Source organism: Dermacentor variabilis, chromosome 8 (genome assembly GCF_050947875.1).
Source record: "Dermacentor variabilis isolate Ectoservices chromosome 8, ASM5094787v1, whole genome shotgun sequence".
NCBI lineage: Eukaryota > Metazoa > Arthropoda > Arachnida > Ixodida > Ixodidae > Dermacentor > Dermacentor variabilis.
The window spans coordinates 100764296-100781474 of NC_134575.1; the positions used below are offsets into that span (position 1 = coordinate 100764296).

Sequence of the window (17179 nt, forward strand, 5' to 3'; positions counted from 1 at the left end):
GAGATTGTTTGCGTGAGATGAATTCTGCAGTACTTTCTAGAAAGCATGAAGGCATTAGCGATACAACTAGAACTTTTTACGAGTCATGTATGAAATTCAATGTCCTTGACCCGCACATGATATTTCGGCTATCGATGAGTGCTCACTGCTATGATTGTGTTGAGTGTTACTTGGTTTTCTGGGCACAGGTTTGCGCAATGCATTGTGCCACTTTGGTTGTCCTCTGTCCCTAAAACGTGACGGTAACACTAAAAGGGTAACAATCATCTCCATAAAACTTAGTAGCAGATATCAATGACAGGTAGTACAAACCTACTCTCCAACGTCCAGTGGTAAGGAGAAATAGAAGTTTTATGAGGAGGTTGAATTAGCAATGAGAAATGTCCAAGGTGTACTGTAGTCATGGGCAGCTTTAATGCAAAAGTAGGGGGAAAATGGGTGGCAGAAAGGGTTACTGGCAACTATGGCATCAACTCTAGAAATTGTATAGGAGAGATGTTGGTGGAATTCATAGAATGGAATCGTCTTCAAATTATGAATACCTTCTTCCGGAAGCGCAATAACAGGAAATCAACCTGTAAAAGCCGTAATGGGGAAACAAGGAAGGAAATAGGTCTCTTACTCTGTGCCGACCTTTGCATAGTGCAGGATGTAGAGGTGTTGGTAGGGTAAATGGCTGTAAACATACGTTAGGGAGGTCCAGGATTGTTCTCAATTTGAAGAGATAAAGTTATAATTAGTTAAGAGGAATTAATATTAAGAGGAAACAGAGGAATAAATTAGTTCAATTAGATAAATTAAGAGGAATATAATTAATTAAGGTGAAACTGGCTAGCCAACCTAGTCATAGTCAGGGTAAAAGTAGATGACAAGACAAGGGTAATTGGAGATAAGTGGCAGCAATGTAATGTGTGGGGTGGGTAACCGACTGTCTATCAGGGTTACAGAATGGGTACCAGCAGAACTGACGTGTCATTGTGGACAGCAGACAACTAGGTAGTGTGATGAAATAGAAATTTTGCAAGAAGAGAATTGTGTTAGCTGGCGCAAGACATGGGGATCTTAGAGTGGACATTAAATAGGCCGATCGTGATGACCCTAGGCTCTTGCAGTCACTTTTAATTATTTGGACTACAGCGATAGTTCTAGAATATATCATAGAAAAAAAGTGTCTGACATGTGTTCAATTGTCGTAATCCTTTCACAGAAAAGAGGTTGCTTTGCTTTAGAGTAATCAGTGTGGATTACCACCTGTAGCCTTTTAGGAATACTGAACCAGAAGGGTTATTCTGTTGTATTCCATGGCTATGCATTGTAACGTGCCCCTGCATTTATTCTGTTGTATTTAACTCTTTTCGACACCGTAACAGGACTGCAATCACCCCAATTATTTTCTGCAGGCTTCACAAATGCGATGAGCCCATCTGAAAGCGTCCCTGCCAAAATGGAATGCCACAGCCCTTCCAAGGTCGTCGGTCAGGTCGAGGTTGGCATGCAGTACAGCTTGCCTCTGGCTGACAAGTCTGTCGGGTGCTGCTTTAAAGCATGGAGCGAGTCTAGGAGCGTGCAGACTACGGAGACTCTGGAGCAGTTAACCTCCACCTCAGGTGGGCAGTGACTGGCACTTCTCTTACATTTGCTTGCGTGTGTGAGCGTTGTGAATGGCCAAGTCTGAGTAGCTTGGTATCACTTGCTAAAGTGCGTGTGACATTCTGCTGCCGAGGACAAATTAGCAGGTTTGCGAGCCTTGTCTGCTTACTGATTGGAGCAAACGGCAGAAATTATGCTGTGCTGATCACATTGAAGCAACTAAGATGGCAGAGTTTAATCTAGAGTCCTCATGACTTGACGTTCTTGTAGGCCTGAAATTGCTCTGTGATAATGTTACATCCTTGAGTCAAGTCTTAGTTATGCTTAAAGCGGTGTACTTGTGTAAGAACGCGAATAGAGATCCATGCGGAATGTCAGTCGACCCCTGTGTTTAGGCTGAACAAAATTAAAACAAAATTAAAACAAAATTGTTTAATGCAGTTAAGGATACTACAAACAAAATGTACTTTGTTTTATCGATATGCTAATTTATTAAGGGAGGCAGAAACCACATGTGAACTGTTAGGAATCATTTCTAGGACAGGTTTGAGTCACGACATCCCACAGCACATCATCGGTAGTGACTAACCAGGACTAGGCATGTGGAAAAATGTTGTAGGGAGCATCCATCACTTCGTTGTCCCCTCTTGTCGAAAATCGTTGCCTTTCCTTGCCATGGGGGTCATTGCCCCTTGCTCGGGAAATCCAGTTTACCTGGCAGTAGAGGTCATTGCCCGCTGCTCTTTCTTGGAACCTAGGCGGCTGCCCGACTGGGACACCACCACAGCCACTTGGCAAACCTGCCTTTACTATTGAACAAAGCCAATCGAGTGTGCATTTTCAAGCTGTCATAATGTGTATTCCTTGCCTACCCTAAAGAGAGCTCCCAACAAGTGTTGATGCAGGACATTAAATTTTATTTTCGAACACTAGCCATGGACGATGTTACTTCTACACCCGCTGACAGAGACGGTGACATGATTACATCAGCTGTTATTGCCGGAGAGCTTCAGCTTCCCAGCTTTTGGTCCAAGAATCCCTGGGTTTAATTTATGCAAGTAGAGGCCTCTTTTTAACTCTTACGCATCGCTTCGCAGACAGTAGAGTACCTGCGTGTCATTGCCACGTTACCCTCTGACATCGCCGATGCCATAAGTGACCTGCTAGTGGGTACGCCTTCGCTCACTGCATATGATGACCTGAGACGCATGGTCCTTCAGTACCTCGAGCCGTGACAACAGAGTAGGCGCCAAGAGCTCCTTTTCGAGGAACTCGGCAACCAATAACTGTTACAACTGCTGCACTGGCTGCATTAATTACTGGGCGAGCACTCTGCAAACGAGAGCCAGCTTCCAATTTTGCACAAGTTTTTTTTTGCAACACCTCCCACAGTCCTTAGCATGGTGCTGTTGGGTTCCGGTGAGATGAGTCTCGATTGCTTTGCTACTTTTGCTGACTGCATGTGACCGCTCGTGTGTGCACAGCTACCTATCGCCATTCTGAGAGTCTTGGAGCCAAGAGACTTGCTCTCATGCCTAGAGGAAACAGTCGACCACTTTACCAGTGCACTGGAGAAGCTGGCGACTGGCAGCAACACTGATGACCAACTTCAGCATAACCATTCGGCTTCACAGTCTCACCGTGTACCTAGAATCGCCATAACAGTTGGGCTGGTACCACCGTCACTTTCACAAACAAGCAAGTCGCTGCACTCAGCCCTCTTCGTGGGCGGGAAACGCACCGGCCAGTCGCTAACGACGGCATTCGACATCGGCCCTCGCACAAGTCAGTTTTTCATGGTTGTCAACCGCGCCACCATCACCCGCTTCCTCGTGGAGATTGGAGCCGAGCTGTCTATTGTTCCTGCCACGGCCGCAGATCGCCGGTATCCCAAATCCACACCCATGTTCGACACAGTGAACAACAATGCCATCGTCTCGTATGGGCTCTGGTCAATAACGCTAGCCATCGGACTCGGGCGCTTGTCTTGGTAGGTGTTTGTGATCGCCGACGTCACCTTGACCCCAAGGCATCAAGCCACTGGAATAACGGGTGCGGGCAATCGAGGACTTCTCCTCTCCAACCTACTTCCGAAGGTTGCTTGAGTTTTTGGGGTTCGTGAATTTTCGCAGCTTCTTCAAGCACATCATGTGCGCAAGTTCTTCAGCTACTTACTGACCTGCTGCATCGTGACTGAAAAAAAAAGAACATGCCTACCTTCCATCAGTACTTGGAGCAAGAACACTCCTTTCAGGAAGCCAGAATATGGTTGACGACTGCAGTGTTTATTTATTTATTTACTTATTTAGCATACCCTCAGCGCCATTACGGCATTAAAGTGGGGAGTGGTTACATGCAAAACGGGTAAATTCAACAAACAGGAGTTAATAAAGCAGAAGGTTATAAATATATATATATATATATATATATATACATATATATATATATATATATATATATATGTGTGTGTGTGTGTGTGTGTGTGTGTGTGTGTGTGTGCAGAGTATCCTTGTCTTGTCAACTACTTTTACCCTTACTATGACTAGGTTGGCTAGCCTGTTTCCTCTTGACTAATTATATTTTTATCTCTTCAAATTGAGAACAATCCTGGACTTCCCTAACCTCCCTAATTACAAAAACAAGTGGCACCTAGATTTTTAGATATAGAAAGTTAGCTATGGCGTTTGTGAGTATAGGTTGAACAATGTGAAGAAAAACGTTCCTAGTTACACAGTGTTAGTTATGACATTCTTGAATAATTGGTGATATGCGATAGTGGCCATCGAGGCTGGAAGGCGGTTCCACTCATTGGAAGTGCATGGTACAAATGACTGCAAAAAAGCGTTCGATCTGCATAATGGAATGCCGACCTTATGAATGTCATCAAGTCTGAGTAATACATACGGAGGCAGGGAAATCAGTTTGTTGCGTAACAGCAGGTGATGAAATAACTTATAAAAAGGCACAGATGGAATATTTTGCGATGTGATGACAAGGACGGTAAGTTAAGGCTAGATTTCATGGCACTGATACCTGCAGTTTTATTATAGTTAGAAAGAATGAAACGAGTAGACATATTCTGTAGCATTTATAGTGAGTGCATTAGGTTTATTTGACCTGAATCCCAGATTGAAGCATCATACTGAAGTTTGGGTCCTATTGAGTTTTATAGAGGATTATTTTAAGGAAGAAGGTGCTTTGGAAAAGTTGCGTCATAAGTAACCTAGGATTCGGTTAGCGTTACTTATTATATGGGAGATGTGGGTATTCCAAGTGTGATCGGACATGATGTGAAGGACAAGGTACTTGTAACTTGTTACCAAATCTAGTGGAGCGTTACTAAGGGAGTACACAACTGGTTCACACTAGATACATGCATGAATTTACATTTGTTAGCATTTAGTTCCATTAACCATAAATTGCACCATGCAAAAACGGCGTTAAGGACAGTTGAAGCCTGGTTACACCCTCCTCACTAGTTATTTCGGTGTAAATTGCACAGTCGTCAGCAAATAGGTGAATTTGAGATGAAACACAGGAAGGTAAGTCATTAACATGTATAAGAAATGGGAAGGGTCCAAGCACAGAGCCCTATGGTACACTCGGATAAGCAGGACTCAGATTAGATGTTACTTCGTTAGGAAACAAACTGTGAACGGTTAGTGAGGAAAGCCTCAAGCCAGTACAAAATTTTAGGATGAAGGTTTAGTTGGTGCAGTCTGTAGATTAATAAGCTGTGGCACACTTTATTGGACACTTTTGTGAAGTCTAAAAAAGTTAGGTCTGCAACTGAAGAGTGGTCAAGCAATAGGTTCAGTTTATGCATGAATGATGCTTGTTGGGTGTCACATGAATTTTGCGGAGGCCGTGTTGAAACTCAGAAAAAAGGAGTTTTCTTCTAAGAAGTTGGCAATATGAGAAAACGAAATATGCTCGATAATTTTGCATGGTATACTGGCTAAAGAAATAGGCCAATAATTCAGTGGGGAATGTTTAGTACCTGTTTTGTAGAGTGGGATTATATCATGTTCCTCACCTTCCAATAAGCAGGCACTGAACCTTTGTTAAGTGATTGCTGGAAAATCTTTGTAAATATGTCCTAGTGTTCTCTAGAAACTTTGCATTAAGTCACAGCTAGGAGCAGGTGAGAGTTTCAATGATGCGATTATTTTTGCTATGCTGACGGGTTCGATTATTAAAGGGTACATTGCGGCGTAGTCTTAAGATAGTGTATTTGGGCGTGTTATATGAGCGTGTTTAGAAAAATTGCGCATATAAACGTCATTTAATACAGATGCACAATCGGCAGGGGGTATTGCGTTATCAGTGCTATCAACAAGGGTTATGGGGTCATGTTTTGGGTTAATAGTACGCCAGAACTTTTTCGTATCTGTAGTTAGCATGGATAAAAATGTGTTCTTTAAAAAGTTATCTTTAGCTTGCTTAAGGGCTGTCATGTAGTTATATGTAGGACGTTTGTAAGCTGCGCATCTTTCAGCGCTTGTAGATGTTTTAGCTGATCTGTACAAACATTTCTTTTTGTTAGAAAGGCGCTTAATGTGGGTGTTATACCAGCGAGCGTTATCATGATAGGAAAGATTGTAGGTAGGGATAAATTCTTCCGTTAATTCACTAATTTTAGTAATAAACATATTCCAGTTTGATTGCACACTGGTGTTATAGAAATCAGCCAGAAAAGTGTCAAGTAAAATACAGAGCTCGTTGTTAATTGATTCGAAGTCAGCTTTCTTATAGTCGTGAATTGTCTTGATTTCTTTTTTTTTCTGATTTCGGACGTGAAATGTTGATGTTGAAATGGATAAGAGAGTGAGCGCTTAAGGACAGTAAGTAAGTAATGTCTGAAATAAAATCGGGTCGTGTTGTTAGCAGAAGGTCAAGGGTGTTGGCAACTTTTGGTGTGATTCTGGTGGACTGTGTTATCAGTTGACTGAAAGAGAACAGTGCGCACAAGTGAAGAAAATCTTTTGATTATGCGGAGAAAGGGTGTATCACAATAGGTTCGCTATGCCCGGCTATGTTTGGAATGTTGAAGTCACCCAGTAGAAACAAGCGTAAGGAAGGAAAGCGTGTTACGACAATATTGATTGGCTCTTGTAATCGTTAGGAAAGTAAGCAGCATCAGTAGGATCACGATAACATATGCCCATTATAATTTTTTCGTAATTTCAATAATTGCCCAGACTATCTCCAAGTTAGTAGTAATATTAATGTGCTGAGAATGTAGGTGTTTATTAATTGCCAGAAAAGCGCCACCACCTTGATGCAACATACTGTCGCAGCGATAAACTGAGAAGCCATGTGCGGTAGAGAAGATTTCATGGTCTCTAATATGTGGATGCAGCCAAGTTTTTGTAAGTACAATGATATCTGGGTTGAATATGTCGACTGTGGAAGTGAACGAGTCGTGTTTGTTTTTGATGCTTCCAATGTTAGTGAAAAGGACAGGCACGGGGTATAAGTGTCTTCCACTGCCCCTCGCACTTCCCTATGGACGATTAGGTTGTGCAGTACACGCTTTGGTGTTAACACGCATGTGTTGTGACGTGAACTCCGTCACGCTGTCTGTAATAGGATCAAACGTGTACTGCTGCTTGTTTACGATTAGTTTGTTGTATCGGATATGAAACAGGGGTTTGCCCGCTAACTTCTTCGCAAAGGCAATCAGTGTACTTCGAATATGGCGGGTGGCAGGTGAGTAGTGATCACAGATCGTGATGCCTTTATTTTTTAGGAGCTCACGCGCGGAAAGCGCCCTTTCCTTTACTTTGCGGTTGCTGAATTTGGCTATAATGGGGCAGCATTTATCAGGTGAATACGAACCGAGATGATGAGCGTGTTCGATTGCCATGTCGGGTAGATTGCCGATTATAGTTGTCAGCGCGTTAATGATGTGGGCCTCAGATTCTTCCCATGATTCGTCACAATCAGGGATTCCATGAAAAATTACATTGTTTCTTTGGAATCTGTCCTCTAGGTCGTTGAACCGAGATTGCAAAGAAACAAGCTGAGTGTTGCAAGTCTCTACAGATTTCTGGAGACCTGTGACGTGTTCCTTAAACTGATCAAGTGAATTTGCTTTTTCTTCAAGACCGTCGAGTCTTTCTTGGATGCAGCCAACCTTGCTTTCTTTAATTTTTTTTTGGCTGGCTTTGATTGCTTTAATATCAGCAACCAATTCTCTCTGATTCTTTGGGCCGATTGAAACTGAACGTCTTTCAGAAGCTTGAAGAGGACCGCCACTTGTTCCGAGGGTTCATTAGGTAGCGTCTGTGTTTCAAGAAAAGACTCTGTACGTGTGGTAGGCCCAGGATTAGTTTGGATGTCACCACAACAAAGTAATAACACAGACATATGGAAACATTCGCAAATAATATCACAACGCACATGTGGGCATGGAAGTAGCAACAAGCAGAAATCATCGTTTTTTCTAGCGTACAAGGAAAAACGCTTACACACCTGTGAAGTGCCAAAAGGCGGAAGGTGAGCCATATTGCTGTTGCTACTCCTGCGCCCACTGAAGATAGCGTCGAACGGCCGGGAGTTTAAGTAGGCACCAGGGGTTGACGTCGCTGTTGATGATGTACATGCACAGTAGATTGGGCAGGGCTGTCCGGATGGATTCAGTAGGGAGTAGTTATCAGGGAAGTGATGCTGATTCATTCGTTCCCTGATGCGCCAGCACGCCTTATCGTAAATGAGTCGGCCACAGCAGTGGGTGCAGTACTCCAGCAGCATGATGACATAGCCTGGGCGCTGCTGGGCTTCTTTTCAAAGCACCTCAAACCTACAGAAACTCGCCTTAGCACTTTCGTGCGGGAGATGTAGGCCATCTATCGCACTGCTGAGCATTTCCGTGTTTTTCTTGAAGGCTTTTACATTATGGCCAACCACAAGCCGTTAACCTTTGTTAAAAAAACGAGCCCAAGCTGTGCCACTCACAGGAGAAAGGCTCGTCGCTCCTGCTCGCGGCTGTGCCGTTTTCCTACACAACAACATTAGTCACATGCGACATATTGCATGCAGCTCCTCACCCGTTAGTACTCGATCAATTTTGGCGGCATTCGATTCACTGCACGGGCTGAGCCATCCCGGCAGACCGTGATCCCTGGCCAGACCGCTTCGTCTGGCCAGGGATCGCCAAAGATGTTCGAAGCTCGGCATGAAGCTGCCGAGCCTGTCAAGCTGTGAAAGCGGCCCGGGCCGTCTTCTGCCCTGCGAAACTTTCAGGTACCTCCTGAGGTTTGTCAGGCGGTACTCAAGGTAGCCTGAGGCAAATCCTCTACAAAATATCACCGCTAAAACAGTGGTGGAAGCATTTTTTGCTACATTGGTGTCATGGTATGGCTGCCCTTTGCTCGTAACTACTGACCGGGGCTGACAGTTCCTAACCTTGCTTTTTTCTGCCCTGGCAAGACTGCTCACCACGTGCCTTCATAACACCATGGCTTACCTCGCACAGTGCAACAGCATGGTCGAGTGTCTCCACCGACAACTGAAGGCCTCATTGAACGCCACAGTCAACAGACATCACTGGGTGGACAGGCTACCCTTAGTACTACTGTGGCGGCGAACAGCAGTCAAGGATGACCTCGGAGTTAGTGCAGCCGAGATGTTCTATAGGTTGGCAATCCACATTCCAGGCCAGTTTTTTGACACCAAGCAGCGTCCACCAGCGACCGCGCAGCACTCACAGAGGCTACATTCCTGGCTCAACGAGCTTCGACCTACACCCTAACGTATCGCACGCAGGCAGGCTATGTTAAGTTTCCCGACTATGGACTCAACCACACATGTCTTCTTGTGGTGCGACTCTATCAAGCCACCATTGATTCCTTTATTTGAAGGCCTCTTTGCGTGGTTTTGCGTTCAGAGAAAACCTTGAAGATTGACGTTCGCAGCAAAAAAGAGACAATGTCGTGCGACCGCATGAAACCTGCCTATCTTGTACATTAAGTCTTCATTCCTTCCGCCATTCAAACCTAAGCCTGCGGCCTTCTAGTGGGGGAGCTCATGTAGCGACCATCCGCGACTAAGCTGTGCCTCACCATGGGTGTCATTACCCCTGCTCCAGAAATCCAATATGCCTTGCTGTTGGCGTCGTTGCCCCCTACTGTTTCTTGGAACCAAGCACGCAGCCACTCGGCAAACCTACTTTTTCTCTTGAATAAAGCCAGTCGACTCTTTGTTCTCAAGCTGTCAAAACATGTATTCCTTGCCTCCGCTAAACCGAACTCTTAACAGTGTCATCGGGCAACGAGCAGCATGCACTGGGCATCTGAGGTGCACGCCAGCAGTCATTTCAGTCAAGCTGTAGGCATCTTGAAGTCACTGCTGGCTGCACAGTCATTCTGATCCTCTCTCACCTGTAGCGGCTTCAGGTTTTTTGCACAGTGTTTGCAGACTGCAGTAGCCGACTGGACCTATGTTGTACCGCTAGTTTGTCCCAGCAGGTAGTTATTCTTCTGCAGCACTGTTGTTACAATGTGCTACAAGCTGATCCACGTTTGCCGATGTGAAAAGTCAAGCCTTTTCCCTTAGAGAAATGAAATAGTAGTGAGCAATTCAATTGCCTTTCCAATGAATTGAATCTCCTGTCATTGGGAGAACTCGTGCACGATGCTCACAAAACAATTTCCACCACAATGTCTTCAAGTTCACTGTCAACAGGGTAGCCATTGCACAACAAAGCTTCCAGTGAAAATCGCCAGTTGCACTGTTTTGCTTTCTATTCACAGAATGTACTGCAATAATCCTGCTTTACGATTCTACCCATTTTATCACATTCTTTTGAAATGCAATCATAATGTTTAGCCCTGACACGTAATTTTTGCACCCTCAGCAATATTGACGGCTGTTTGCTCAAAGTTTTCAAAGCTGGGGTATTTAACGCAGTAATGACAAAAACAATGATGCTTCATTCATTTTGACAACTACAAATAAGAAAACTTTATTTTCTTTCACAATACACATGGCAAACAGTGAAAGATAGTGCTAAAGTTGTTTTGCAGCGCCTGACCAAGGCCCATACTCTCCTTGATAATTCAGATGCATGTGGTTCCAGTGTAAGATTTGCAAAACAGTTTACAAAATCTTTACTGGCATAAAGTGGAATTCAAATATATTCTTTTTCACAGTATAATAGTGCTGATCGCTGACCATTGTGTTTTCAATGTGGGGAACCAGGTCACATTTATCGTTTTTATTTATTTATTGAACATACCTTACAGGCCCCTTGACAGGGCATTGAGTAAGGGGGGTAATAAAAAAAAGTACAAAGTAACTTGTCGGTGTACAACATCGCCAGGGTGGCATCCAGGAAATGTCACCTGCCACACCGCGACAGTTTCCAGAGAGACATCGATGCTTCGACGACAGTGTCACTCGATAACAAGGCAGCCCAGCTAACCTCTGGTCGCGCTCGCCGTCTCCGTTGCGTTATTCTTCGCCGAACCGTCGCAGTTTCACCGACGTGGTGAGAGGCCGCTCTCCAAGCCCACGGCGGGGAAACTGAAATCGGCGACCTCTGGGGAAGGTTGCAAGTCGTCGAACCGGCGAAAGTCCCCCAACATTACAGAGAAACGAGCAGAGCAACCCGGAGAAACGGAACGCCGACGAATTTGTGAGTGCCGACCTACTCTTAACGCTTGATGGGCACGACGTGACAGCTTTAGTTGATACTGACGCAGAGTTTTCGATGAGTGAGCAGTTGGCAGACCGGCTTAAGAAAGTCAGAATGCAATTGACGGGCCCTTGTATTCGAAATATCGGGGGCCAGCTACAGGAAAATGTACTGCACGACTCCAGATAGCAAATACAGCTTTTGTCGCCACTTTTATGATTTTAAGAGAGTGCTGCAGATCACTCATTCTTGGAATGGACTTCTTGCGGGAGTGCGGTGCCGTGGTTAACATACGGGACGGCGAGATAACCTTGTCAACTAGTACAGAGACAAGCCACGACGAAGAGCGCCAAAGTATATCATTAAGTGTCGCCGACGACGACGTCTGCATACCACCACTATCATGCAGTCTTGTCTCCGTCAGTTGCGGAGAACAGTTTAACAAGCACGGTGTAGCCGAACAACTAACTGCACTTCTGTTCCATCAAGGAGTTGCCATCGCTCGCGGTATCGTCAGGCTAATCGGTGGTCGCACAGAGGTACTTATGACAAATTTCACCAATGAACGCCGGCAGATCAGTAAAGGCACCGCTGTGGCATACATTGATGAAATTGACCACGTTCAACACTGCTTTGCTGTAAAAGAGGAATCGACGACCGATACGATGCCACATGCACCCGTCGTCGACGTTGACCCAGGTTTAGCGCCGCAACATAAACAAAGTCTCAGGGAACTGCTTGACGATTTTAAGGACTGCTTCTCTACAACGTCCCGAGTGCGTCAAACACGACTGACGAAAGACCGCATTATTACGGAGGGAACAGCAGTACCTATTCGACAGCATCCGTATCGCGTGGCTGAGACAGAGCGTTAAGCAATACAGCAGCAAGTGAAGAAAATGCTAGAAGATGATGTCATCCAGCCGTCAAAAAGCCCTTGGGCATCGCCAGTGGTACTCGTTAAGAAGAAGGATGATAGCCTGCGCTTTTGTATCGATTATCGCAAGCTCAATTGTGTTACAAAAAAGGATGTGCATCCCTCCTTACCACGCATCGACGATTCCCTCGACAGGTTACGGCATGCTCGGTACTTCTCATCGATGGACTTAAAAAGTGGATACTGGCAGATAGAGGTCGATAGAGGAGCAGGAGGCGGAATTTAACGAGTTGCAGCACCGTCTACAAACTTCGCCTGTTCTTGCCCACTTTGACGTGGATGCGCCGACAAGGATCCACACCGATGCCAGCAACGTAGGTCTTGGCGCGGTCCTTGTTCAGCGGCAAAACGGCGCAGAGCGAGTAGAACATTGTCCCGTGCCAAGTCGAACTACTCCACCACAGAGAAGGAATGCTTGCCTGTAGTATGGGCAGTTACCAAGTTCCGACCGTACATATACGGCCGCCCATTTCAAGTTATAAGTGACCACCATTTTCTCTGTTGGTTGACCAACATGAAAGATCCATCTGTACGTTTGACACGCTGGAGCCTACGGCTTCAAGAGTACGACATGACAGTGGTCTATAAATCGGGAAGGCAGCACCTAGACGCTGACTGCCTTTCCAGATCGCCGATCGAGTCGTCAGGCGGAGATGATGACGAATCCGCAGGCTTTCTAGGAGTTGTTGATGCGGTCACCATCTCTCAACAACAGCAAGAGGACCAGGAGCTCGCGTCACTAATTGATTTCTTAGAAGGCCGCATCACAAACAAGCCCAGATTGTTCTCAAGAGGAGGAGGAGGAGAAACATTTATTAAAAAGAAAGGACAAGCAGGTGTCTTTCTGCTTGTGCGGGAGGCGCCCTTAGTCCAGGGCTCCTGCGGCTCTTGCTGTCTCCCGGGCCCGCCGCATCAGTTGCTGCTGGTTACGAGGGTCCGAACTAGTCAGCACGGCCTCCCACTGCTCGGGTGTGGGGTTGGGTATTTGCGGGGCCGCCTTCACGTTGGGGCACGTCCATGTGGTGTGATATAGGGAGGCGTAATCATTACAAAGGGGACATTTGTATGAATATAGTGTAGGGTGTATTGCGTGTAGTCTGCTTAGATGGGGGTATGTGTTGGTTTGTAGTTGTCGCCATGTTACGGCGTCTTCACGTGAGAGGGTCTTGTGTGGAGGCGGGTATTGTCGTCTGTTCAATCTGTGGTGTTGTAGTATGGCGTTGTATTGTAAAGGTACGGGCTCCATGGAGGCGGCCGTATCCCTCTCTTGTGGCGCCCGGGAGGCATGAGCTCGGGCTACAGCGTGCGCACGCTGATTTCCACGAGCTACACCTGTCATCATTCTGCCTGCGCAACAGTGTTCTTTTTGGAGGAACTTCTCTTCAACAGGGAAGAGATATCTACTAGTCGTCCCAAAAACTCTCCGCAGTGAAATTTTACAGGTCTGTCACGATGAAGGTACCTCAGGTCACATAGGCTATACAAGAACATTAGCACGGATCAAAGAAAAGTATTACTGGCCACGGCTCGCAGCACAGGTGAAGCACTACGTTCGAACGTGCCCTGACTGTCAGCGACGAAAAGTGCCACCTACGAAACCTGCTGGACTATTACATCCCGTTCTAGTGCCGGAAACACCGTTTGCACAAATTCGGATGGACATGTGGTGAACACAAATATGTCGTTCATAAGCCGCAGTGCTGCCAGCGCGGAACAGAGCCGACCGCAGTCGACCGTAGCCAGCCGGCCGCCGGGAGAGGGCCGGCGCACAAAGAATAAAGTTAGTTGGCACCGAGACTCCAAGCCCCACGCCTCGTCTCTGCTTTCCTCGCGCGTGCCAATAGACCTTTTGGGCCCATTCCCAATATCTGCTGCCGGAAATAAGTGGATCATAGTCGCGACAGATTACCTCACGCGATATGCTGAAACCAAGGCACTTCCTAGCAGCACAGCAGCCGAGGCCGCACAGTTCTTCATCGAAAACGTCGTCCTGAGGCACAGTGCTCCAGCGGTCATCGTAACCGACAGGGGAACCGCGTTCACGGCTGAACTTTGCGAACTGTACTCACCCTCAGTGGCACGGCACACAGAAGGACGACAGCCTATCACCTGCAAAACAATGGACTTACGGAGCGCCTCAACAAGACTCTCGCAGACATGCACTGCATGTATCTCGATGTGGAACACAAGAACTGGGACCAAATATTACCCTACGCAACGTTTGCTTATAATACGGCTCGGCAAGAAACAACAAGAATGACGCCATTCAGTCTCCTACACGGTCGAGAAGTGACTACAATGCTGGATGCTATGCTTCCTCATGATTGCAGCGGTTCCGACACTGACGCCGCAGATTTTACAGAGCGCGCCGAAGAAGCAAGACAGCTCGCGCGCGTTCGCATAGCTAGCGAGCAAGACCGTGATGTCCGACGTTACAGTCAACACCATCGATGCGTCGTTTACCAGTCCGGCCAGAGTGTCTGGGTTTGGGCTCCAGTACGCCGCCGAGGCCTCGCGGAGAAACTTCTGCGCTGATACTTCGGACCGTACAAGGTTCTACGACGCCTTAGCGACGTCAACTATGAAGTCGTTCCAGACAGCCCATCCTGCTCGAGGCGCCGTCAGGACCTGCCTGAGATTGTGCACGTGGTGCGCATGAAACCTTATTTTTCTGAATGACGTGGAAACTCTGGTTTGCTGGACACCGGATGCTACCCGCCGAGCATCGGGACGATGCTCCTTCTGGAGGGGGGCAAATGCCGCGACGCCATCTGTGCCCAGCAACGTTGACGATGAAGACGACGACCTCGTGTGTGCAAGCGAGGGTGCTAAAGAAGCCTAAACTGAATGCTTGTTCTAATTGTTTAGATTAAATACTGCTCTCCGCCTTTGTCTCAAGTGAGCCGTGACAATATGTTCGTTGACTGGTTTTTCAGAGACCTGAATTTCTGGGCCTCACAGAATATTTGGACTCTGCCATGATACCGCCATACACTTCATAGAGTCATTGTATAACTATCAAAATTTCGCATGTTCCAAGCTCTCTTCGTTTGATTTTTTAAACTTTTTCTCATGATCACAAGTCAAGAGCTAGCGAAAATGCAAAGAACATTTCTGTCATTTTGTTTTCCTGCAGCTACAAACCAGCGTGGCACGCATTTCGCATGTCATTTCAGAGCTTACATTTCTGACACAGCCTCGATAGCAGGCATCGCTTGCTGCACTTCCTTGCGAGCCTTTGTGCTGTCATTGCTGCCGGCACTCGGAAGTCGCATGTGGTTGGTGGTACCCTTTGTATCGCCTCTTGTGCTATTGTGGTTCACTTCAGCTTCATACCGTGACACGAGGCTTAGCCACTTCAGCAACTGATAGTCTTCAGTGGTTTCATCGCCAGCTGCTAACAATGGCGCCTTCGTTGTCCACCTCCAGCTCGACAAATGCTTCAAAGCGAGGAAAATATAGCAGGCTGACGATGGAAAATAAGGCCATGATTATGTTGTTGAATTAGAAATCTTGAAGCAGACAATATTAGACTACGTAAACAACGAGGTAGAGGTTTTAGAAGCTGCCTAGAAATCTGCTTGGTCCCGCCAGAATAATGTCAGCCAAGGTGCCCACCCAAAACTTGAGGAGGCTATGCATTGCAGCTTGTCTTTCCTCTGATTTTCATAGAGTCGGACTTTCTACCCTCAAACTTTTGTACCCTCGTAACTAGCCTGTGTCACGCCGGATGCTAGTGCTACCAGATTGTCAACATAGGCTTTATTCACACTACCGAGAGAAAGGTTTACTGGTATGTGCGACGTGCTGTATATGTAATAGCAGTGATGATATGGCTTCCTCTTTAATTAATTAGCAAGGGGGCAAGCACTACCTTGCATAACGCTCTGAAAGGTGTGATGCACTGCACACTGTACTTTTGAATTCAACTTGCCCTGCAAATGCTTTTGTGAACTTCTATTTAAGAACCGCAACTGCATAGCACTATATTCGTAGATAGAACATGCGTCGAAGAGCTACGAAGGTTGAGTCTTGCAACAAACTCACCCTAAATTGTGCACACATACGCTCTCTGCGTCGGCGCCTTTGTTCCAACTAAGCAAGCGGTACCTCATTATCATAATTATCATCAGTTGCCCGTGTGGGGAGTCTCAGCAGTTCGGCAATAGTCTCAGTACTTTCAGCTTCCATTCACCATTTTACTTGTGTGTTTCCAAGCAGGCATGATGTCATCATGATATATGTACATCCTGAGCATTCGCCACTGCCGAGGCAGTGCCACTTATAGGCTTCAAAGTGCTTAAAAATTTGTCTTAAAGTTATTTGGAGCCTGATGACTGTAACCTAACAATGCTGCTGGCTGAAGTAGCTACATTTATTGACAGTGCGTCCGAAAATGAGGCCTCCAGTGGCTTTGAGGGAAGTGCAATAAATGTTGATTTTCTGCACAAGATTTTACTGTCAGAATTTGCAGCTCGTGCTAATTTTGGTGAATGAAATTTTGTACCCCAAAATGTGTAAGTATGACCTTTCACGATAAGTGTACAAGCACGCCTAATCACGTTTTCAGAAGTCAATTGAGTTTAAGTAGGTGGGTCTTACATACAGGTGCACCCTATATATAGCTTTAATTTTTATTTTATTTATTCGTACTTTCAAGGCCTGTAGGCAATACAGAAGTGGTAACAAAGCTTTAAAAAGAATGCACGGACAATTATAGAAAAAATATATCTTAAGCAATACTGTCACAGATTGACGTCTTGAATTAAGATGCTTTTAGATGTTGAATGGTGGATGTAGGAAGGTCGTTCCAATCAGTAATTGTGCGGGGCAAGAAAGAAAGATGGCGCCTGTTTGTTTGGTGACTGGTATGCCAATTTTATATTTCTGGTCAAATCTTAATGAAACATTGAAAGATTGTGTTACCTGTTATTTCTTCAGTACATGGTTCGAGTTGTAAACCTTGTGGAATAGGCGAAGGGGAGCACATTTGCGCTATATGGCAGATTCAC

General features: G+C 45.9%; 2 protein-coding genes across 8 annotated transcripts in view; one reads left to right on the forward strand and one right to left on the reverse strand.

Moving 5' to 3' along the window:
- Positions 1–17179, reverse strand: part of LOC142590470 (uncharacterized) — a 330321-nt gene that overhangs the window by 114358 nt on the left and 198784 nt on the right. The window lies entirely within an intron of this gene.
- The window catches only part of LOC142590476 (uncharacterized), a 43458-nt gene that overhangs the window by 14298 nt on the left and 11981 nt on the right, over positions 1–17179 (forward strand). For all 4 annotated transcript variants that reach the window (XM_075702625.1, XM_075702627.1, XM_075702628.1 and 1 more), the window contains one exon: positions 1401–1607. In XM_075702625.1, the coding sequence (XP_075558740.1) occupies positions 1401–1607 (207 nt within the window). The remainder of the gene's footprint in view (positions 1–1400; positions 1608–17179) is intronic.